At 33.5% G+C, this 26,129-nt stretch overlaps 1 protein-coding gene across 6 annotated transcripts; it reads right to left on the reverse strand.

The window, feature by feature from the left end:
• Positions 1 to 1,817: 1,817 nt before the first annotated feature.
• LOC142225492 (glycoprotein-N-acetylgalactosamine 3-beta-galactosyltransferase 1-like) lies at positions 1,818 to 25,622 on the reverse strand. 6 transcript variants are annotated; one of them, XM_075295276.1, is made up of 5 exons: positions 25,507 to 25,622; positions 20,551 to 21,092; positions 12,329 to 12,425; positions 11,992 to 12,270; positions 1,818 to 2,228 (listed from the first exon to the last, which is right to left on the reverse strand). In XM_075295276.1, exons 2-5 carry the CDS (start codon positions 21,060 to 21,062, stop codon positions 2,034 to 2,036), a joined length of 1,083 nt encoding a protein of 360 aa, XP_075151391.1. In that variant the 5' UTR covers positions 21,063 to 21,092; positions 25,507 to 25,622; the 3' UTR covers positions 1,818 to 2,033. The 6 variants fall into 6 exon arrangements, with proteins under 6 accessions (XP_075151391.1, XP_075151389.1, XP_075151390.1 ...); XM_075295274.1 differs by having other exon boundaries at positions 20,551 to 21,095; XM_075295275.1 differs by having other exon boundaries at positions 20,551 to 21,095; positions 25,437 to 25,622.
• Between the last annotated feature and the right edge of the window lie 507 nt (positions 25,623 to 26,129).

The following is a 26,129-nucleotide window of genomic DNA, read 5'->3' on the forward strand; positions in this document are numbered from 1 at the left end:
TGATTCTGAGTCGATCGGTATATATATTATGGGGTCTAAAATCAATATTTCTGGTAGGCACTTTTTTTGGCCGATCAAACTTATTATACCCTAACCAATATGTGGTTTAGGGTATAAAAACAAAGAAATCACCAGGAAGAAAAATATTGATTATTTGTAGAAAAGTTTATATTATTTTTAGAAAATTTGAACTAAACAGCATTACAAACGCTGACATCACGCCGATATCCCAAAAATAAGTAAATACTTTTCGACACATTCCAGAAAATTTATTAGACATAATTATTTTTTCACATTTGTAAAGAAAATTTTGTAGTTTAAAGGAAAAAAATGGAGTTCAAAATTGCAAGAATGTCTTTAATGCCATACGAAGTTCAAGATGGGTGCATTTGTAGTAGAGGTGTGCACGTGAGTAATATTTTTCTCACGGTCACATACACTCACGAAAAGAAAATTTGTAATCACGCACGAAAATGTCGAGATTCACGAAAAATACCGTGATTGACAGTATTTTTCGTGAATACCGTTTTGTAAATCACACACACTCATGCCGTTGCCATCAGCGAAAATTTTCGTGAGTCACAACAGTTTTGTGTCACTCTAATTTCTCGGCAAAAACTCTCATTACCCAGTAATCGTGTAGGTAATCCTAATTGAAAAGTAATTACCACTAATAAATTGGCATCGCTCCGGATTACATTTACATACACATGCCGTAGGAGAAAAGTACTTTACATGTTATATAACATGTTTGTCGCAACCATGTTATTTTTTCGGACAATATTTATCTGATTTCGAAAACAGTTTCATGTTTGGCGAGAGAAACAAAAAAACATATTTGAGGCAAAAATGTCGTTTTATACCCATCTAAAAATGCTCTAGGAGGTTATCATATTGCTTCTCTGCGTGTATACTCGAAGTATTAATCAAATTATTTCCGCAGCAAACATGTTGAAAAATAAAATGTTCGGGAAAAACATATACTGGTTCTATCAAAACGTAAGCTGCAAAAGTGTAAAAAAATATGGCCACGAATAACTGCTACATTATTTCACATTCATCCAAACAGCTTTTAAATAAAAATTATTTTATTCTAAGTTTGCGATTAATTTCGAAATTTGATATTTGTATTTTCTCAAGTAGGTCTTAAAAAAATCTTTGTACAATTTTCCAATAATACGAATAAAATAAGTCATGGTTAACTTCATTATGATTTAGTTCCAATAATTTTTTCTTTAATTTGATTTCATGTAATCTTTTAGGAGAAGGAGTAATGACACATTATAGAGATTTCCAAAAATGGAGTACAAACTAGCTCATTTTACGAACGACGTGGTTAATTTTTCCCATAAAAGCGTATACTGATTTTTAGTGTTATTGTTCGAAAAACATTACTAGCCTGGTTAAGTTAACATTTAACTAGACATTTTAGTTATCTAGCTGTCAATCAAGTATGTACACGCAGAGAAGAAATATGGTCACGCCAAACATGTTTCAAGAGCAAAATGTTATTTTTGGACGGTGAACATGGAACATTTTTGTGGCAAAAATGTTGTTTTCTCGGTATACATGGTTGTCGAAATCGGATACATAATTTTCGAGAAAATACCATGGTTGCGAAAAACAAGTTCCTGTTCACCGTCCAAAAACAACATTTTGCTCTTGAAACATGTTCGGGGTGATCTATATTCCTTCCCTGTGTGTAGGAGGATGCTCAAAATCTATTTTATACATTAAAGACCATTTGCTTTATATCAAAGACTTCAAAGAAGGAAATCAAATTTTAAGAACAAATTTAATTCGAAAAAAACATAAACTTTAGTTTAATTGTTGTTTCTTTATTTTAAAGAAATTTCTTCTAACATAGTGCAACTGTTGGCTGCTCTAAACCATAAGTACATAATCTTGATAAGAAATATTTTTTAGTATTATCATTAGGTCACATGGGTGGTGGAATTTCATTTTGCATTGAGTAATTGGTTTTCCATTATTTATATGACATTACATTATGCCTGTTTCTGACCTTTTACTTATCAAAGTGTATTATTTGACTTTTCATTTTGCCACTTAGCCAGCAATTCATCCATGTTGTTTTTTGGCGGCAAATCTAAGGAATTCGGTAGTATGCCAAATGGTTTTAGTTTGTAAATTAAATAGTCCAGGACATACATATTATCAGGACTGATGTAGTGAAATGATATGGCATAATCCGAGCAGCAGTTCAAACCCTGAAATGAATAAAAAATCAAAATTCATATCAATGCTTCATATTTATAGAAATATCTAATAAAATATTATTTGTGCCCTGTTTCTCTATGTCGAACGAAAACCAAGTCGACTGAAAAAGAGTCACTCGAATTCGAATTCAATTTCGGTTTCTCTATTTTTGAAAGTTCATATCGTTTGTATGAGAATACATTGATTATCAAAAATGAGTATTTTCAAATTTTTGGCCTGAGAATTCATTCAAATTTTAAAATTGTTTTTACTTTTTTGTTAACACTTCTTGTATATGTTGGTGTTTCTTTCGACATAGAGAAACCCAAATCAAGGGTATTGCTTTTTTATACCCTCCACCATAGGATGGGGGGTATATTAACTTCGTCATTCCGTTTGTAACACATCGAAATATTGCTCTAAGACCCCTTAAAGTATATAAATTCTGGGTCGTGGTGAAATTCTGAGTCGATCTAAGCATGTTCGTCCGTTGAAATCACGCTAACTTCCGAACGAAGAAAGCTATCGACTTGAAACTTGGCACAAGTAGTTGTTATTGATGTAGGTCGGATAGCCCCCATATAAACGGGGACTATCCGACCTTGGAGGCTTGCGGAGCCTCCAAGTGTAGCATATTTCATCCGATCTGGCTGGAATTTGGTACATGGTGTTAGTATATGGTTTCTAACAACCAAGCAAAAATTGGTCCATATCGGTCCATAATTATATATAGCCCCCATATAAACCGATACCCAGATTTGATCACCGGAGTCTCTTGGAGGAGCAAATTTCATCCGATTCAGTTGAAGTTTTATGTTTTGTGTAATGGACACAAACAACCATGCAAAAATTTGTCCATATCGGTCCTCAATTATATATAGCCCCCATATAAACTGGTTTCTACATTTGACCTCCGGAGCCTTTTGGAGAAAATTCATCCGATCCGGTTGAAACTTCTTACGCGGTGTTAGTATAAGGTCTTTAACAACCATGTCAAACTAGGTCCATATCGGTCTATAGTTATATATAGCCCTCAGATAAATCGATGTCCCATCAATCCAAAATTGGTCCATAACGGTTCATAATTGTATATAGCCCCCATGTAAAGCGACCCCCATATTTCAATTCTGGCTCTCTAATTACCGCGCAAAAGTCCATATCGGTTCATAATTATTTGTAGACTTACTTATATATACGTTTTGTGTCCAATATATACCACGTATGGACTAACTTACAATTTAGAAGACGCTGTTAAGAAGTTTTAAAATACGTTGCCATCGGTAAGTATTACCACCACCCAAGTAATTCGATTGTGGATGATAGTCTTTCGTAGAAGTTTCTACGCAATCCATAGTGGAAGGTACATAAGATTCGGCTTGGCCCAACTTACTGCCGTATATACTTGTTTTATTATATTTTCAACAGCATTCATCGAACTGAGCTCCATTAAAAAAAAATTTTTTCAAAACAAAAATTTAGACCATAGTATACTTTCTTAATACTACTTTAACTAAAGGTTTTATATACTTGAAGCTAGGATGCAGCTTCCATTTAACGGTCATTGAATTTTATACCCAAATTCAGCTCATAAAATGTTTTGAGACATATTTGGAATAAATAATACTTCATCAGGATTAGGAAAGTTTCTCAAAAAATTATCTTAAACACACTAAATGCTTCCAAATAAAAATAAGTTAATTTTACACGCAAAAAAAAATCTTCCCTGTCAAATGAAATTTTAGACAACCAAATGCGGTTTCCCACGCCCTCAAAACTTATTAGACTGTGCTTATTTCCTCACATAATTTTCACTTCCACGAATTTTTTTAGTTCTTGGCACCTTTTTCTGTAATACAAATAATGTTGAAGAAATTATTCAATTTTATAAAATTTTCAAATTTTACCTTTCGCTTGGACGGAGAATCGAACCGAGGACAATACAGTTTGTAAGCCAACACACTATCCACTGGGCTACGTAGGTGTTATATTTATATAGCATAGTTTGCGGCGCCCACGAGCCGTTGCAAACAAAACATTATTTAACAGAAACATACATTTGTTTGCCACGTGCAGCAATGGTTAGCATGTCCACCTTGCATGCAAAGGGTCGTGGGTTCAATCTCTGCTCCGACCGAACACATTTTTTTATACCTTCCACCATAGGATGGGGGGTATATTAACTTTGTCATTCCGTTTGTAGCACATCGAAATATTGATCTAAGACCCCATAAAGTATATATATTCTGGGTCGTGGTGAAATTCTGAGTCGATCTGAGCATGTCCGTCCGTCCGTCCGTTGAAATCACGCTAACTTCCGAACGAAACAAGATAGGCCTCTAAGAGAAGCAAATTTCATCCGATCCGGCTGAAATTTGGTATATGGTGTTAGTATATGGTCTCTAACAACCATGCAAAAATTGGTCCATATCGGTCCATAATTATATATAGTCCCCATATAAACCGATCCCCCGATTTGGCTTGCGAGGCCTCTAAGAGAAGCAAATTTCATCCGATCCGGCTGAAATTTGGTACATGGTGTTAGTGTATGGTCTCTAACAACCATGCAAAAATTGGTCCACATCGGTCCATAATGATATATAGCCCCCATATAAACCGATCCCCCGATTTGGCTTGCGAGGCCTCTAAGAGAAGCAAATTTCATCCGATTCTGCTGAAATTTGGTACGTGGTGTTAATATATGGCCTCAAACTCCCATGCAAAAATTGGTCGGTATTGTTCCATAATTATATATAGGTCCCATATAAACCGATCCCCAGATTTGACCTCCAGAGCCCCTTGGAAGAGCAAAATTCTTCCCATTCGGTTGACATTTGGTACGTGATGTTAGTATATGGTATCCAACAACCATGCAGGAATTGGTTCCTAGCCCATAATTGTATATAGCTCCCATATAAACCGATCCCCAGATTTGACCTCCGGTGCCTTTTGGAGAAGCAAAATTCATCCGATCTGCTTGAAATTTGGTACGTGGTGATCGTATATGATATTTAACAACCATGCCAAAAGTGGTCCATATCAGTCCATAATCATATGTAGCCCCATATAAACCGATCCCGAGATTTGGTTTTGGAGCCTCTTGGAGGAACAAATTTCATCCGAGTGAGTTGAAATTTGGTACATTGTGCTAGTATATGGTCGTTAACAACCATGCGTAACTTGGTCCATATCGGTCTATAGTTATATATATCCCTCAGATAAATCGATTTCCAATCACACAGAAATTGGTCCATATCAAGTTCATAATTGTATATAGTCCCCTTATAAGCGACCCCCATATTTCAATTCTGGCTCTCTATGTACCGTGCAAAAAGTCCATATCGATTCGTATTTATTTGTAGACTTAACTATACATAACTTTTTTGTCTAATATATATACCACGTATGGACTAACTCACAATTTAGAAAACGATGTTAAGAAGTTTTAAGATACCGCAACCCAAGTAATTCGATCGTGGATGACAGTCTTTCGTAGAAGTTTCTACGCAATCCATGGTGGATGGTACATAAGATTCGGCCTGGCCGAACTTACGGCCGTATATACTTGTTTTTAATTTACACATTTATATTTATACTATGTTATATTAAATTTTTATAACGAAACTTCGAAATGTGGGTTATTAAAGATTTACAGTCAGAAAGGAACAGATTTTGATATAAACGAAATGGACTGAGCTTTTGGATAAAATATTTTTTTATTGCAAAAATAACAATTTTGTAACAAAAAACTGTTTTTGGTATAAAAGTTTGAAATTTTGGAAGGAATTCAATAACTCTAACAAAAGAAGAACGTGTAGTCGAGTATAAACATACATAAATAATTTTATAATATACACATACATTTATTTCGGCGTGAACAGTTTTTTACTAGCATTTAACACCATTTTAAATGCATTTAAAACTTTTCGTGTTTTGTACTTAATTTCATTTTTATACCCTCCACCATAGGATGGGGGTATATTAACTTTGTCATTCCGTTTGTAACACATCGAAATATTGCTCTAAGACCCCATAAAGTATATATATTCTGGGTCGTGGTGAAATTCTGAGTCGATCTGAGCATGTCCGTCCGTCCGTCTGTTGAAATCACGCTAACTTCCGAACGAAACAAGCTATCGACTTGAAACTTGGCACAAGTAGTTGTTATTGATGTAGGTCGGATGGTATTGCAAATGGGCCATATCGGTCCACTTTTACGTATAGCCCCCATATAAACGGACCCCCAAATTTGGCTTGCGAGGCCTCTAAGAGAAGCAAATTTCATCCGATCCGGCTGAAATTTGGTACATGGTGTTAGTATATGGTCTCTAACAACCATGCAAAAATTGGTCCACATCGGTCCATAATAATATATAGCCCCCATATAAACCGATCCCCCGATTTGACTTGCGTGGTCTCTAAGAGAAGCAAATTTCATCCGATCCGGCTGAAATTTGGTACATGGTGTTAGTTTATGGTCTCTAACAACCATGCAAAAATTGGTCCACATCGGTCCATAATTATATAAAGCCCCCATATAAACCGATCACCAGATTTGACCTCTGGAGCCTCTTGGAAGACCAAAATTCATCTGATTCAGTTGAAATTTGGTACGTGGTGTTAATATATTGCCTCAAACTCCCATGCAAAAATTGGTCGAAATCGGCCCATAATTATATATAGGCCCCATATAAACCGATCCCCAGATTTATTTTTTTTATTTATTTATTTATTTATTTGTGTCATTTTAGTACAACAAGACATAAAATCTTATAAATGACTGTACTAAAAAAAAAGAAAAAATACATGATTGTGCAACAAGTAAGCAACAAGTAAACCTCCAGAGCCCCTTGGAAGAGCAAAATTCTTCCCATTCCGTTGACATTTGGTACGTGATGTTAGTATATGGTATCCAACAACCATGCAGCAATTGGTTCCTAGCCCATAATTGTATATAGCTCCCATATAAACCGATCCCCAGATTTGACCTCCGGTGCCTTTTGGAGAAGCAAAATTCATCCGATCTGCTTGAAATTTGGTACGTGGTGATCGTATATGATATTTAACAACCATGCCAAAAGTGGTCCATATCAGTCCATAATCATATGTAGCCCCATATAAACCGATCCCGAGATTTGGTTTTGGAGCCTCTTGGAGGAGCAAATTTCATCCGAGTGAGTTGAAATTTGGTACATTGTGCTAGTATGTGGTCGTTAACAACCATGCCTAACTAGGTCCATATCGGTCTATAGTTATATATATCCCTCAGATAAATCGATTTCCAATCACACAAAAATTGGTCCATATCAAGTTCATAATTGTATATAGCCCCCATATAAGCGACCCCCATATTTCAATTCTGGCTCTCTACGTACCGTGCAAAAAGTCCATATCGATTCATAATTATTTGTTGACTTCACTATATATAACTTTTTTGTCTAATATATACCACGTATGGACTAACTCACAATTTAGAAAACGATGTTAAGAAGTTTTAAAATACCACAACCCAAGTATTTCGATTGTGGATGACAGTCTTTCGTAGAAGTTTCTACGCAATCCATGGTGGAGGGTACATAAGATTCGGCCTGGCCGAACTTACGGCCGTATATACTTGTTACCTTTAAGGCCGGTATTAAGTTGGCATTATCGCTCTACTTTTCTTTAATAATTCATTTTAAAGAAATTAAACGTATTCAATTTCCCAAAAAAGTTATAACGTTATTCTGGTTTTAGTGATTCGAGTTTTGCCGCTAAAGTGAAAAATAATTTTAGCTGCAAAACTCGAACTTAATGCCCGCTTCTATATTTGAAGGAGTCCGTCAATTCCTCTTGGACTACTTATTAATAAAGACTTTGTTTTTATACATTTTACTGTTTAATTTTTCACTGTTTCCTCTTTTTTCATTTTACTGTTCCAACTCTAAAAAGAGTTTAATGCCCGTTCGTTTTTTTATAAAGATCCCTTTATAATTTTTGTATATTTTCCACCGATTTTTTTTGTAAATTTCCTTTGCCTGAATAGTTTGACTTACTCGTCGTACGTTCCGATTTCTTTTAACGAATCAAGAAAAAACTTGAGCTCATAATACAAAAATGATAAACAAAACACATGTCCACAAATACATAGGCGAAACACATGGTGTTGTTTTTAATGTCTATTCTCTTGGTTCCGAATGTCTATTCTCTTTACTCCGAATACTCATTCTAATATTCAGATTAAATAATATTTAGACTTAAGCATATCAAATTCTTGGCCTTATCATAAAACAGTTTTTCGAAACAACATACAAGCGGTTTCACAGAAATTACTCTCTTTTGATTCACTCGCTGTGTTATGTTGATATTTTTCGCCAACCCTCCCGGTTTCCATCTCTATTTCTTTCTCTATACTCTCTCTCTCTCTCTCTCTGTCGCTCTCTGAATAAAATATCACAACATATATATGTTTACTAGAAATTTGTAAATTTATATATGTTTACATTCACACATATTATTTTTATGAAACATTAATGCCCCAAACATAATATATTCTAACATATTAACATATGTGTCCCAAACATTTAGTGCTAGTTTAGGAGCATTACATGTTTGCACTTAAATATATTGTGTTTAAGAATTGTGCCTGAAACACATTTTGTTTATATGGGAACATATGAAAAAATATATTTTTTAACAGTGCATTTGCTTTTCGCTGTAAGGAAGTTTGTTTGGAAGAACAGTATATAGTTTTTGTGAAGATGTTTGACAGTGAAACAAAACATAGACCAAGAAAATGTATAGACGTGTCACAAGGACGAAAAATACTGTTTGGGTGTAAAATCAACATGTTGGGAACTCAATTTTTTTAACACAATTTTTTTTAAGTCCAAGCATATAATGTTCATAAACATAGCATGTTTGGGACATAGATGTTAATATGTTAGAACATATTCTGTTTGGGACATAAACTGTTTGTAAATGTAATATGCTTAGATGCAAACATATATTCATTTAGAAATATCCTATAAACATATATGTGTTTAGAAAGGGAGACCTAGAGAGTATGATGCAACTAAAATAATGGAAATAACCAATTGGCGCCTTAAAAATATATCCACACAAAGAAAATTTCATTAAAGTTTGTTTCTACCAGTGTATGCCTTAAGGTGAAACATAATATGTTTGAACAATACAATCCTGAAAATATATATGCTTGAAGCAAAATGTGTCTGAGGTATATGTTACAGAAGCCATTTTTTTTAAGGGTGCATATTTATTCACAATTATTTTGTTTATTTTCACGCTCATGGCAACAGCGTGAGTGTGCGTGAGCGTGATTAACAAACCAAAATGTCGTGCGTGAGCGTGAGTCACGAAAATAATATCTTCGTGAGTGTGCGTGAGTGACGAATTACACTCACGAAAATATTCCTGCTCACCAACATATAACGCTTAAGAGTTAAATTCTATTACAATTTTAGTGACAACTAGGATGTTAAGATTTTAATAACACTCTCGATTTTAATAATGCTCATGTTTTCAGACACTTCGGTAAGGTAAATTAATCATAAAATTATTCGTGAGTCACGATATTTTTCGTGAGTCACGGTATTTTTTGTGAGTCACGGCGTTTTCGTGCGTGAGTGTGCGTGAGTATGATTTTTCAGTCGTGAGTGTGGGTGAGCGTGAGTAAACTATTACTCACGTGCACACCTCTAGTGTGCAGTCATCGCAATCAAAGACAATAAACTTTAGGAAGACAGGAAATTGGCTACTGAGGAGATCAAACCATTTACGGTGCTGGTTTCATACTTTTTGTTTATCGAACCAAACGAGTATGCGACAAGTATTGAAATAGCATTAAAATGCAAATAAAAAGAAATTAAGTGCACTAAATAAATTTCGATAAAGGGGAAAATGTAATTTTTTTATTGTTGTTCATAAAGAAAATTATTTTTTTCATTTAAAAAATAAAAACGAAAAACAAATAAAAAATTACAAACATGTGTGAAACTTGCATGGTAAATGCAACATTTGGTATGACGCAAGCCAATTTCCTATCTTCCTATCTTCTTCCTGCGCAGTCAAATCACTGCATTTCTTTTTAGAAAACGATAATTACCGTACAAATTAGTCAATTTGCATTACAAAAAAGGTGTGGATGTACAGAATTTTATATGCTTTTACAATACAGTCGAAGCTCTGTTTAACGAATATCCCATTTAGCGAAAATCCATTTTAACGAACGTCAAAATTCTTAACATTGAGTATTCTAAATAACGAACAATTGAACAAAATTTACGTTCGATTTAACGAAAAGGCTTTTAATCTTAAGAAAATAAACAACAAAAAATCAGCAATATTTGACGATTGGGAGTATGGCTTAAGTCCTTAGGAAATGTCTACAAAGTACGGCATTCCCAAGATATTTAGATTCCATTAAAATGTTTGAAAACACATATTCAATGGCCGGGTAACTGGTAAAGTTAGGTTAGATAGAGTGGCGCAGCTTCGCTACGGGAAATGGATTTACAACAGAACCGGTACAGGACTTCTCCCTGGTGTGAATAGACCAGTCCCAGTTCTGGCCGAAACGTATGGAAGGGACCGGTCACTTCAACACGGGTTTGTCATTGACGGGGATAAATTTACACTGCAGGCCACGGATTGGACTCATTCCAAACTACATGACCTGGGAGAACTTAGTAGGACTAGACAGGTCCTCATGAAACAGTCTGGGACAAACCCTTAGCTACCGGTAATATTTTGATCATCCAAATTGCATCAGAAAGAAAAACTTTTGGACTATGTTGGTCAATAGGTAAATGTGTAGATCAAATAAAATTTTAAAATAAAGAGAGTATAGAAATCAATAAATTATATGAAAATTTAAAAACTACGACAAACTCGAGCACAGGTACTAGTCCTGTAATAGGTCCGTTAGTGGCAATATTTCGTAGGATTGCCAGTTGGACAGATGGTGAATTTTTCTCTTAATAATGAGTGCTACCCGATTCTATATTTAGCTCAATAACAAACAACCTCGCTCTTATAGCTGAAGATAAACTATGAAATACACAGGAATATCAACATCATTAGTGAGAGGGATAAACTACCGCTGAAAAACTTTTTTGGTGCCCGGTCGAAACGGCAATCTAGCGTTGAGAGTACATCTATGCCGACAGGAGCAGCGGAGTAGTGGTGTATGTAAGACGTTTTAGGAAGATGTTACTATGAACACAACTACGCCTGGCCATTCTTGAAACCGGGAACAAATTAGGCAATTCGTCTAAGAAGTTAGAGTATACAAATTGTGACATGGGTGTATGTAGGCCCCCATACGACAGCGAATCTTGGATCCTCTCTTCAATCTAACCTAACCTAGATATATCAAGTTCATCAGGATTATTTTAAGTATTATTTTTTAAGTGTCTCTGTGCTTTAATTTTTTCAAATGATTATGAATTTATACTCATCTGGTAAAAAAACTACGATTTTCAATAAAAGTTAACATTTAATATTCCCGTTCGATTTAACGTATTTTTCTAAATAACGAAAGGGCCTGACAATATATCGTTCGTTAAACTGAGCTTCGACTGTATTTAGTGTTTCATCAAAAGAACAAAGGAAAGAAAACAAATTTAAGACAAATTAAAAAATCACTCATTTGCAGATGAAAAAGTGCCATATACGGTGTGCAGACAAACCACAGCGCTATGAATTCACATGTTGCACTGCAAATGAACAAAAAACCATGGTCACATAGCCTCCAAATGTATACGAGCTTTTACTTACATCGTTTGTTGCATAAAATATATAACGCCAATACCAAAGGGATTTCAAAGATGGCTTTAGATGACTAGCGGGACCGAATGGAAAAAATCGTCCTCGTTTATGGTCATCACGCGAATCACCTGCTACGACACCAACATTTTGCAAACAATTGCCCATTTCTTTATCTTCGGCTCCTCCATTTCCAGGACGACATATTTTCTTATCGTCGTATGCCTTTTCTAAAAACAATTTAACAGCTTTTCTACTTAGAACATAACCGGCTCCACCAGACATGTATCCCTAAAAAAATCACAAAAAAATTACGAATCAACAAACTTAGTAATTGACAAGTGCTAACCTGCTTGACGTGTGGTTTAAATTTACAACCAAAATAAACGGGAGCCTCATTCGACATCGGGTATAGAAAAAGTCGAAGGTTTTCCAAAATCACATAACTGTTAAAGTAGTTCAAAGAAGTTAATTAATAAATGCATACAAATGCTGATCCAGCCAGTGTACGATTTAAAAAATAGGAAATTTGAATTGATGAAAGCAGTATTTTCTCACTGTGACTTTTGATTTTCACTTGTGCAATAACGCGAACATATTACCTGATCATAAAATGAATTCAATGACTATTTTGTATATTAATCCTACAAAGCTTAACCTACTGAAAGTCACGGATATGCTAAACATACGTCTGTGGACGTATCATAGTTTGTCATCATGTGGACAAAATTTGTGGATTTTTGTTTTAAATTTTTGTACTTATACCTATTCTATGGTTTAACGACACGATTAAGACTGCTATTAGGGAAAGGGATATTGCATACTCACGATAGAAGCGCTTTAGATTACCACATCTTCTAGAGGAGTATCGATCGTCGCGGAGAATAGCGAACAGAAATATCAATGCGGCGAAGACTGAATATTACTCTATGCGTTTCAATTCTGCTTTAGATTCCAGGGAAAAATGGAGAATTAAACATGATATTGGCGTTGGGAAGTCTAGGTCATCGGGCGGTTATCAAGGTGATCCAAATGACTTGAACGAGATGTTTACTAATATCCCTGCCCCTCCGACGGACACATCCTTCTATGACACGGATGACGGCATAGGAGGAATCTTATCTGAGAGGAACGATTTCGAGTTCAGGTGCGTTACCCAAGATGAGGTCATAGAGAGTTTTTTTCATGGTTAAGTCGAATGCTATTGGCCTGGATGGAATGGACCCCAGGTTTATACGAATACTGCTCCCTCAACTTATACCTCTTTTCACCTACTTATTTAACACAATTCTGACCTCCAGTACTTATCCCACGATATGGAAGCATGCAAAGATTATTCCTATACCGAAATCTAATTCAGAGTCACGACCCATTGCTATTTTGTGTTGTGTTTCTAAAGTGTTCGAAAAGATTTTACATAAGCAGATATATGATTATCATCTTCGCGGTAACTTGTTATCTGAAAGGCAGTCTGGTTTCCGAAGAGATCATAGTTGTGTGAGTGCACTGATCGAAGTATCGGAGTCAATTAGGAGAAATATTGATGAGAACCATGTTAGTTTTCTTGTACTCTTAGATCACTCAAAGGCTTTCGATACTGTTGATCACAAAATGTTATGTCTAAAACTTCAAAGATTTTTCAATTTCTCACCTACTGCTACCTCTCTCATAACTTCCTATCTTAACAATCGGTTACAGACGGTTTACACCAGAGATACTTATTCATTGCCATTACCAGTTACGAAAGGGGTTCCGCAGGGTTCTATAAATGGACCTCTATTATTTTGCATGTACGCAAATGACCTCCCTCTAGAAATAGTCCATTGTCAGATACTTATGTATGCAGACGACATAAAAATCTTTTTAAGTAGTCCGGTAGGTGATACTAGTGAGTGTTTGGGGAAACTTAACCACGACCTTGATCGTGTGTTTCGATGGGCAACAGCAAATGGTCTGCTACTAAATCCACAAAAATCTAAATGTTTGATTATACACAAGAATAGAAGGTTCTCTTTGTCCAATGCTGACATTATGTGTAATGGTCAAAAAATCGATGTAGTCACTAGTGCTAAGAATCTTGGAGTAGTATTCAATAGCACATTGAGTTGGTCAAGTCATGTAAACACAGCCGTTGGACAAACATATGCAAAACTACGTGCTTTATGGGTTACTCATTCCTACACACCAGTCAATATTCGACTTCTCCTGGCGAAAAGTCTTTTGTTGCCGGGTTTAATTTACGGATCTGAACTCTTCGCGAATTGTGACTCCGTGAGCAAAAATAGACTTAACGTGGCATTCAATAGTATAGTTCGTTATGTGTATGGGTTACGCAGGACCGATCATGTTTCGCATGTTACAAACTCCCTCTTTGGCTTTAGTTTTAATACCCTGCTTACTGTCAAGTCGTTAGTATTTCTACATAAATTGATTTACAAACGGAAACCCAGCTATCTCTATGATAAAATTCGGTTTACCAGATCTGATAGAAATAGGAATATAATACCCTTTATAAGGACAAGTCTTGTATCTGAATGGCAGTTCTTTATTGGCACAATACGTCTCTGGAACACTCTACCACCCGATATACAATGCATCAGCAACGCATCATCTTTTAAGAAGAGTATTCAAAATTTATTTCAAAATTAGAATATTTATCATTAAAAATTTGCTTGTATATATAATATAGTATCACAATTTCAATTTCAATCATCAACAATACAATGCAATTGAATATTAAAAGTAATTTCTATATATATATTTTTTTCAATTATTATTAATACAATTTTTATTTATTCTAATTTTAATTTATTTTCTTTTTATCTTTAAATTTAATTATTGTACTTATTATTAATCGGAGATGTTTTAACATTTATAATCCTGCACTGTAATTATAAGATTTTAATCTTGTTGTGTAGGTACTCAATAAAATGAAATGAAATGAAATGAAATGAAATGAAATGAAATATACAAATCCTTATTATTTAAACACGTTTTTGGGAAAACTTTTATTTATTGTATAACTAAAAACTTACATTTATTTTCATGAGGGAGAGCGAAAAACTAAAAAAACGCATACGTCTTTCATACGTAGATAAGCTGTCTAGGGTTAAGGCCGGTACTACACCCAGAAAAAAGTGACCCCTTCTTTAAGTTAAAATGAACTCATTGTGAAGAAAGTTGAACTTCGTATAGCGCCAAAGACATTTTTATTTGTTTGAACGATGTGATTTTCATAGAAGTTAGGTAGAATGCATTCCATATATTAGTTAACATTTTCCTATATTTATATACCACTATACTACAGAATGAAAAAATTTAACTGAATTGAATTCATATATGGAAAGTATAAAAAAATCATAAACCAATTTTTTCACAAAAGGTTATCATCCTGAATGTTACCTGATGAATGAATTGGTGTTTTCTTTCTTTGTACACCATCACGAATATTGATCGACTTATTGTTTGTTATTTATTTTTAATAATTTTCAAAAAACGAAAATTTTTCTCACTAATTTAAAATAACAAATATTTTATATATTTTATTTGTTATTTATTATATTATTTTACTATATTATTTTTTAACAATCTCTCCGTATACCATAACAAGCCGATTCCGACAATTATTATTAATACAATTTTTATTTATTCTAATTTTAATTTATTTTCTTTTTATCTTTAAATTTAATTATTGTACTTATTATTAATCGGAGATGTTTTAACATTTATAATCCTGCACTGTAATTATAAGATTTTAATCTTGTTGTGTAGGTACTCAATAAAATGAAATGAAATGAAATGAAATGAAATGAAATGAAATGAAATATACAAATCCTTATTATTTAAACACGTTTTTGGGAAAACTTTTATTTATTGTATAACTAAAAACTTACATTTATTTTCATGAGGGAGAGCGAAAAACTAAAAAAACGCATACGTCTTTCATACGTAGATAAGCTGTCTAGGGTTAAGGCCGGTACTACACCCAGAAAAAAGTGACCCCTTCTTTAAGTTAAAATGAACTCATTGTGAAGAAAGTTGAACTTCGTATAGCGCCAAAGACATTTTTATTTGTTTGAACGATGTGATTTTCATAGAAGTTAGGTAGAATGCATTCCATATATTAGTTAACATTTTCCTATATTTATATACCACTATACTACAGAATGAAAAAATTTAACTGAATTGAATTCATATATGGAAAGTATAAAAAAATCATAAACCAATTTTTTCACAAAAGGTTATCATCCTGAATGTTACCTGATGAATGAATTGGTGTTTTCTTTCTTTGTACACCATCACGAATATTGATCGACTTATTGTTTGTTATTTATTTTTAATAATTTTCAAAAAACGAAAATTTTTCTCACTAATTTAAAATAACAAATATTTTATATATTTTATTTGTTATTTATTATATTATTTTACTATATTATTTTTTAACAATCTCTCCGTATACCATAACAAGCCGATTCCGACTAAAAACAACCCACGCGCAAACATATCGATTATATCGATGACAGGTATCGATTACAGGTTTTTTTCTGGGTGTATGCTCGGTTTCCACAGCAGTTCATAGATAGAGCATATTATGGAAATCCTTCCATATGTTGAGATTAGTAAGTTTTATAGCATTACGCAATGTGACTTAAGAATTAATTATTATATTAAAATCATTTGTGCGAAATTATGACGCAAACGCGAATCATATTTTTGTTCCGAAAATATACAAAGAGCCAAAAGGAGTAGCAGATCAAATGTTAATTTTCTAATAGCAAGAAGCAAGCGACACCCAAATACAAAAACGCACACATATGCACCCTATATTTGAAGGTGAATTATCCCTGTAGGAAATTGAGGTGACTTTAAATTAATAAATTGTTAGTCATAACTGAGTCATAGGTGACTCAAAACTCATTTCCCATGTAAAATCCTATTCAGTTTTAACACGTGTTGTCATTGGAACGAGTCAGTCCTCACTCAACCCCGCATAAGCTTCAGCTAACGAAAAGTTAGTTCAAAGTGAGTTAGCTTTAGGCTGATAACATAAAATATGAGCATACTATGAGTTAGCTCCTAACTGATTAGTTTATGGTGAGCTCTTTGTGGATAATAAAATATTTTGTTTTTGTTTTATTATTTTTGACTCATTTTATTTTGAATTAATTAAAAAAATCAATTCAGATTTTTTAAAATTATTTTACAATAAATAAAATATAACGTAAATAAAAATTCGGGTAATATTAGTTTAATTCATCTTGTCTTGAGTTTGAGTGTTGTCTTAATTTTCTCGTTTAACTCAGAGGGAGTTGTACATACTTTTGTAATGACGCACACTGAATGGAAGTGACATTCGTCAGTGAAGTCAAAAAGGCTTAAGTGTATTTCCCTATATCTTCGTCCTCAAACTGTCATTTAATACTTTTATTCAAAGTTTCCATTTATTCCGTCACTGATAATGATGGTTTCTAGTGGAAAAAAGGAAAGTTTAATTACTAAATTGCATTTTAATTGTGCATTTATAAGTTACTTACCGCTATCCGTGACAAAAAATTACAAAAGTTCTCAGAAATTACAAGCTAAATTCAAACAATGTAAAAATATATATGAGCGAAAAGGTAACTCATTGCTGATCGAGAAAAAGTGAGTTTAGGAAAAATGGAAATGACTCAAGACTGTATAAATATTGAGTTATTTATACAGTTATTAGTTAGTAAAAAGTTAGTTTGATTTTGAGTGAGTTCGAGAAATTCCTACAGGGATGTATATGAAATTAAATATGTATTGAATAAATGTAATTATAATACTGGTTTCCAATTACATTGAAACCCCTCAATCTTGGACACTCTAAAAACCGGACACCTCTCAAAATTGGAAAATTTTCGTGGGACGTTCGCTATATGTTATAATCACATTAAAAGTAACCTCTCATAAGAGAACTCCTCCCTAATGAGGACCAAATATAGGCGACTTCTGAGATATCTTTTGTTGTTCTTCGATGTGCACCTTTGATGTTTGTTTTATTGATTTTCTTAATTTTTAACAATATTGTTGGGTACAAAATATAATGTTCCTTAAAATGTTTGGGACACATGTGTTAAAATACCAGAATATATAGCGTTTGGGATATCAGACTATATAACGTTTGGATGTTAACGGGCTCAGAAAACAGCATTTGCGGGAAGCTTGCGAACAAAGGTAACAAAGGAAAAGTTTTTGCATCGCATCGTTATGATGATTAAAAGTGGATCCCCTTCGACAATCCCAAGCGAAAAATATCATTTGGTTACCACGGTCATGGCTTCGACGTGGTAACCAAATGACGGCAGAGCCGAATGTCCATGGAAAGATGTTTTTGTTGTGTATTTGGTGGGACAAGACGGATGTGGTGTATAATGAGCTACTGCAACCGAGTGAAACGATCAAAGGTGTTTTGTATCAAACTAAAATCCTGTAGTCCTGCCGAGCATAAATGGCCACAATAATTGGAAAGGCACGACAAGGTGATTTTTTTTTCAATGGTCATTAGATCCGATTGAATTTTGCTTCGTAGTGTTAGTCTACGGCCTCTAACAACTATGAAAAAATTAGTTCATATCGATCCATAATTATATGTAGCACGCATATAAACCGATCCCCAGATTGGGTTTGCGGATCCTCGTGGAGGAACACATGGTGTTAATATGTAACCATGTAAAAGTTGGTCCATATCGGATCATCCTTTCCGGTTTAAATTTGTCCTCTAATTACCGCGCAAAAATTGGTTCATATGAGTTCATATATACCTCGTTCACCAATGTGGTATCACAATGGACTGAATAGTCTAAGTGAGCCTGATACATCGGGCTGCCACCTAAGCTAACCTAACCTAACCATATATACCTCTATATAAAGCGATCTGCCTCCATATTAGAGACGTGCACGTGAGTAATAGTTTACTCAAGCTCACGCACACTCACGACGGAAAAATCTTACTCACGCACGATATTGTTTGGTAGGACTCACGCACACTCACGAAATGAAAATTTGTACTCGTACTCACGAAAAATGTCTTGACTCACGAACAATTTTTTGAGTAATTTGCCTTAGTAACGTGTTTGAAAACATGAGTAATAATAAAATCGAGAACGTTATTAAACTCTTCACATCCAAGGTGTCACTAAAATTGTAAATGAATTTAACATTTAAGCGTTTTATGTTGGTGAGCGGGATTTTTTCGTGAGCGTAAATATTTACTCACGCACACTCACGAAGATAATATTTTCGACTCACGCTCACGCACGACATTTGGGTTTGTTAATCACACTCACGCACACTCGCGCCGTTGTCGACTCACGCGTGAGTCACGAAAATTTCCGTGAGTCACGACAATTTCGTGTCACGTGCACACCTCTACTCCATATGGATTAAGACAATGTTAAAAAGGTTTAAGATACCTTGCCTCGACAAGTGTTACTACAACCCAAGTAAAAAGTACTAAAAATGTACTTTTTAATGCAAAATTGGCGTAAAAGCGATGGGCTTGTCATAAGACGGATTTTCCCCATTTCAACAGCCAAATAAATAATTTGTATATCTTTTATGATATTTAATGCACTCCAACCAATGCTTGTCTGAAACGTTTGATCTTAAATAATTTAAAAAATTCGATATTTTTCTAGAATGGATTTAGCATTTTCCTCGACAAAATTTTATTTGTACCATATTATTAGTTCTTAATTTGTTTTTAACGTATTTCAAACAAAAAAAAATTAAAATTACCCATTAAAAATATGAAAAAAGCGTGATTGGAAAAATTTAAATAATGGAAGTTATTGCACTGGTAGAAAAATGCTTCGTACTATTAACGAACGGGCTTCGTTGATTATTTTTCGTTAATATAACGAAATTTGAGTTAATTTTTTATATTCACAAGAAATTTGGTGTAAATTTTTGGAAGTAAACTTTCAGATGAAAACGTGTAACAATTACCGAAATTAATTTTAGTGGCAAAGAAATTGGAGAAATTGTATTATTTCCTACTGTATATAAATTATATTTCTAAGATCTTAACAAAAAATAATACACTACCAATGACTACACTCAAATACATTAATGGGTTAGGTTTCATAAGTATAAAGTTTGTGTTCATTAATACAACGTTCGTCTTTCATTCAGACAATGAATGATTTTCATTCATACAACGTATAAGCTGCACCCATTCAATGAATAAGTTTCATTCATACAACGAATAATTTTCGTTAATACAACGAAAATGCTACGTTATAGCAACGCAATTATTTGTTAATACTACGAAATGTGTTCCATAAATGGTTTCGTAAATATAACGTAAAATTACGTTGTTATAATGAAATGGTACGTTGGCTGACTTTTAATGAAGAATTTCGTTAATACAACGTAGGAATTCATCGTATTAACGAAACCTTTTCTAATAGTTAAAAAATAGTTAAAATAAAGTATACCTTCGGGAGAACATTTTTGGATGTGCTTTTATACAAACTTTCAAAATTTTTTGCTTGGTATATATATTTATATGACAATTACTATTAGATATTGAATAAAGTTTCTTACCTATCATCATCTGCCTTTAAAAACCAATCATAATCATCCAAATAATTATCATAAACGTATCTGAAAGCTTCTCTAGTTTTATTCCACAAAAATTGTCTGCCCTCATCAACAGGCAGTTTTATGGCACTCAATGTTTCATCCTCCTCAGAGCTCATAAAAAGCAATTTATTGCACCGTGATCCCCATGTGTTTTTAACATGTATAGCTTTCTTTTGGTGGTTGGCTGGCGAAGTAAGAATTAAACATAGGATTTTCACCTCATCGTATAGCCGATCGGCCATTGTGGTATTCAGGGCAAATAAATCGGTAGAATTTATTTTCTCAGAACTTTCAGTTTCATTTGTTGATAGTGTTGTAGTATTGCCTCGCCATGTAATTTGTGTTATCCATTTTCCAGATTTTAGCATTTCTAATTCTGCTACATCCATTACTTGTGAAAATGTAAATCCGATAATAATACCCGCCACTAGGGTGACAAAGTGCATAAGTGTTATAATTCTGGAATTTTTCATGGTTAAATATGCCCAAAGGTAAGCTGATTTCTGCTGTTGATTTTCCAAAAAATAATGGTAAATTATTTGAAATTTGTAAAGTATTAAATGCAGCTTAAGAGTAATGGTCCAAAATAATGTGAAAGTATAAATAACTATTTTACTACCACCTCAGGATCAAAGAATGGAGCCTCCGGGGCGGCGGCTTGACGGCTAAGCCTATATAAATTTTTTAAGTGCTGCATATAATATTCATAAACTAGCATAACATGTTTGGGGCCTAAATGTTAATATGTTAGGACATATTATGTTTGGGATAAAAATTTTTGTATATATAATATGCTTGGAGGCAAACATATATATTAATTTAGAAATAGCCTATAAACATATATGTATTTAGAAAGAGAGACATATTGATTATGCTGCAAGTAAAAGAATGAAAGTAACCAATTGGCGCTTTAAAAATATATGTATACACAAAGAAAATTTCATTAAATTTTTTTTCTACCAGTGTATGCATCAGGTGAAACATAATATGTTTGAACAATACAAACAATATTTTGTTTGGAACAATCCTGATAATATATATGCTTAAAACACAATGTGTTTGGGGTATATGTTAATTTATTGTTGGTGAAAGGTTCAAAATTTACAAAAAAAAAAAAAAAAAACAAGTAACATCCCAGCAAAAAAAGCGTCGCCAAAAGAGTAATGAAAATGTTCTTTTTGGATCCGGAAGTGGTGCAAAATTGACGCAGAAGCGATGAATTTAACATGGGCTTGTCATAGGACGGAAGTCGTCCATTTCAACAGCCGTTGCACTGAATTTGCATCACTTCTTTAGGTGTTATCCGAATTCAATGTTTTGGATGCAAATTAAACAATTCTGTGATATTTTGTCAAATAAATAATTTTTATAATATTTTGTAATTTTTAATGGATTCTAACGCTTGTCGGAAACGTTTGACATCAACTATTTCCAAAAATTTACAATTTTTTCAAATTGGATTTAGCTTTTTTTCGGCAAAATTTAAATGATTTGTACCATTTTATGAATTCTTCCTGGGTAGTTAAAATAAAGAACATCATTGGGAGTGCATCTTCTGGAAGTGCTTTTAAAGTTGTGCCTTTGGAAGAACTTCCAAATTTTTTTGCTGGGATATATATGGCCGTAAGTTCGGCCAGGCCGAATCTTATGTACCCTCCACCATGGATTGCGTAGAAACTTCTACGACAGACTGTCATCCACAATCGAATTACTTGGGTTGTGGTATCTTAAATCGTTTTCTAAATTTTGCGTTAGTCCATACACTTTTGGCATGGTTGTTGGATACCATATACTAACATCACGTACCAAATTTCAACCGAATCAGATGAAGTTTGGTCTTCCAAGAGGCTCCGGAGGTCTAATCTATATGGGGGCTATATATAATTATGCACCGATGTGGACCAATTTTTGCATGGTAATTAGAGACCATCTACTAATACCATGTACCAAATTTCAGCTGGATCGGATGAAATTTGCTTCTCTTAGAGGCTCCGCAAGCCAAATCGGGGGATCGGTTTATATGGGGGCTATATATAATTATGGACCGATGTGGACCAATTTTTCATGGTTGTTAGACACAATATACTAACACCATGTACCAAATTTCAGCCGGATCGGATGAAATTTGCTTCTCTTAGAGGGTCTGCAAGCCAAATTTGGGGGTCCGTTTATATGGGGGCTATACGTAAAATTGGACCGATATGACCCATTTGCAATACCATCCGACCTATTGTGATTTCAACAGACTTTATGGGGTATTGGAGCAATATTTCGATGTGTTACAAACGGAATGACAAAGTTAATATACCCCCATCCTATGGTGGAGGGTATAAAAAAAATCACGTACACTTGATGTGAGGCAACTTTATATGTATTTTGATTTGCTGAATTCGGAAAAAATTTAAAAAAAAAAATTATGGAAAAATTTTTGAGATATCCCTTTTTTTGGGTTTTCGCTCTTTTTCATACTTACTTAAATGAAAGGTACTTAAATGAAAGGTATTAAGATGACGATACACGATTAGTATAATTGGATTTGTGATAAGTTAAGTGGTTCAAAAAATATCGATGCGAAAAGGCCAAATTTTCAAAAAAAAAAATCGTATTTTACAATGGATCTTTTCCGCTGGAAAATGTATAAACCATTAAAAAATAAAATTTCTCTCCATGGTCGTATAGATGATATTCTAACGTAAGTAATAAGACCAACTTTGGTGTGGGTGAGTGTCTCATATTTGCATGATTTGACATCATTCAATTGCTTATAACTTTGTCATTTTTCGGCCGGTTTTCTTCTAGTTGGTTTTTCAATGGTTTATACATTTCTGGCGGAAAAGGTTCATTGTAAAATATAATTTTTTTTTGGAAAATTTGGCTTTTTCGCATCGATATTTTTTGAACCACTTAACTTATCACAGATCCAATTATGCAGAATTATTCAACAACGATATAATCGTACGTTTCTAACTATTATTTGTTTAGTGAAAAAAGAGCGAAAAACTAAAAATAACGGGATATCTCAAAAACTGTTCCATATTTTTTTTTCGAATTCAGCACATCAAATTTTTTTCGAATTCAGCAGATCAAACCACATAAGAAAATTTGACTCTCATCAAGTGTACATTTTCAGTGTAAACTAGTGTTATTAATACATTTTCTGGTTTAAATCAATATATTTGATTAAATTTGAGTCGAGATGAGTCGACATATTTGGCGGCAGCGTCGACTGGCAAAAAATGGCAGGCGGCGACAAATAATGGCGACGCGACTCGGTGCCTTCATTTTCTGCTCAGGATCCATTTAAGTGGGTTATGGCTGTTCATGCTGATACATTTAGACTACACCCAAAAAGAGAGCCCTCTATTTCCCTAAAGCCAATTTAATTTTATTTTAGATCATGCAATTATTATGTTGGGAGAAAGTTTCCTTTACTCTAATATTGTTTTGCGTACACTAGTTATATGAAGTAAAAAACGGAAAAAATAGAAGACACATTTCTCTGCTACAAAGTTTTGTTTCTTTCTCCAAGTGTTTTCAATGAAGTCTTTTTGTCCTAATATTTAAGTGATTCAATTTAAGAAAGGGTATCTTAACATGAAAGACAACCCTGTTCAACTAAGGTCAACTTGGCTTTAATAATTCAGATTAAAATTAAAAAAAAAATGAAATTTTCTTTAAATTTGTTGACTGTTTGTATCTTGACTATAAAGCAAAAAAGATTTCAAGAATAGGAGACATTTTTCAACACTTTATTTTAAGAACGTTTTTACTTGAAACATAGCACAATTATTTTTGAAGTCGTTAATACGATTTGAAAAGACTTTGAGATCACGTGAAGAAAAAGGCTTAAAAACGAATAAATTAAAATTTGTTTCTTAGAATCAAGTTAGCAAAACTCAAATTGAAAAGAGAATTGTGTCTTCAATGTATTTTAATTTGAATTCTTCGCTTCTTTGGCTCCGCCAAATTCATTAGTGTGAACACAAAATCTTTCGAATCAGACAGACTTGTTTTATTATTTTTCTACTATTTTCGCTCAATAGCACCTTTTTCTTATATTAACTCTCTAATGCCCAAGTACGGCTTTGGGCGGTCTGAATTTAACTTATTGTTATTGCAAAAAAATTTGTTGTTTATAGTTAAATTTTAATATATTTTTTTTCGAAATTTTCCCTAGCCCAATGAAATTTTCCTTTGTTTAAGTATGTCTCAAACATTTTATAAAATAAACGGTGGTATAAAGTTCACTGACCGTACACATAAGTTGAATATGATCTAAAGCTAAAGAAAATTTTCGTACGAATCCCAAAAATAGTAAGAATGAACGATGGTTAAAATTGCCACGATTAGGCGCCAATAATTTTTTTCTCTACTTTTCTATGAGAGGGTGTAACTGCAGTTAAAAAGTTCAAAGGGCATTAAATTTTCCTGGTTTTAACAACGCTTTGTGGAAATCTCAAAATGTGGAGTACAATATAGTTCCATTTTCGCACGAGTTTATTTAGTGAAACTCGCCTTAAGATAATCAAATTGTAAAAAATTGCCCAATAGATTTTACAGCTTGGATTGGTATAAGTTGTTCTTGTGCGATACACCCTGAAAATTTTATCAGATAGCGCAAAAAATTGGGCATTAGAGGCTTATGCACTGGTTGATAAGCGAGAACTTCACCACCGGTGACAAAAATCAATGTTGCTTGCTTTTATACCTGTTTATGTCTTACTTGCATTTATTTATGTGTAATAAATATGTTCTCGGTCATTGAAATTAATTCTTCTATGTGAAAATAATTCTCCGATTAATAATTATGAACTATGGTGACGAGGGCACTTGTTATTTTTTTTTACATTTTAAATATAGATATTTTGTGCACAATTAACTCCAGTTCAATGAAAGTAATTCAAAAGCACTCATTACTTTTCATTCAATTTCCGTAAATTCGCAGAAAAACTTATTAAGCTACTCAAAGTTTAGAAAACGTGTATATCCAAGAGTATGGAAACCTTTTAATGGTTCTAAATTGACTGAATTGCATTTCAGATGGTAAAGCACACCAAACTAAAGAAATGATGAAGTTTTCACGTTCCTCTGTTTGCCGGTATTTGTTAAAGATATCAAAAAAGTATGTGTGTGGTTCTGGAAGGTAGAGTAAAATTCCACTAACCAAAATATTAGCGACATTGGTGATTTATCCATTTATCTTGCAGAATAAACTCAGATAAAAAATGTAACTAAAATGAGATTGAAACATTCATCATCGTATGTTAGTCTTGATATCATTGATGCCATGCACAAAAGAGGTAAACTGTTTTATCGGAGAAACGAACTACTTCTTCCGACAATCATCAGCATCTGTATTTATACACTGAAAAAAATATTGACCTAATATGGAAGATTATGCAGCTTACATTTTAGGGCTCGAAATATACGCAATAATGACATTTTAATTAAAAGAAAGTTTATATTCCTTGCCTCAAAAAATTTTTTCATTAAATTTAGGACACAAAGGCAAAAGTTCCTTAAAATAAAGAAAAACATTT

The sequence above is a fragment of the Haematobia irritans genome, chromosome 2 (assembly GCF_050003625.1).
Source record: "Haematobia irritans isolate KBUSLIRL chromosome 2, ASM5000362v1, whole genome shotgun sequence".
Lineage (NCBI taxonomy): Eukaryota > Metazoa > Arthropoda > Insecta > Diptera > Muscidae > Haematobia > Haematobia irritans.

What these genes read in the sequence shown, in the direction of transcription:
- LOC142225492 (XM_075295272.1), bottom strand. Translation starts at nt 25,318, where the DNA reads ATGCAAGTAAGACATAAACAG. An exon ending in TTAAAGGCAGATGATGATAG is followed by an intron (nt 12,426 to 20,550) that starts GTAAGAAACTTT and finishes CTACTTTAACAG; the next exon opens with TTATGTGATTTTGGAAAACC. An exon ending in TATTTTATGCAACAAACGAT is followed by an intron (nt 2,229 to 11,991) that starts GTAAGTAAAAGC and finishes TATTCATTTCAG; the next exon opens with GGTTTGAACTGCTGCTCGGA.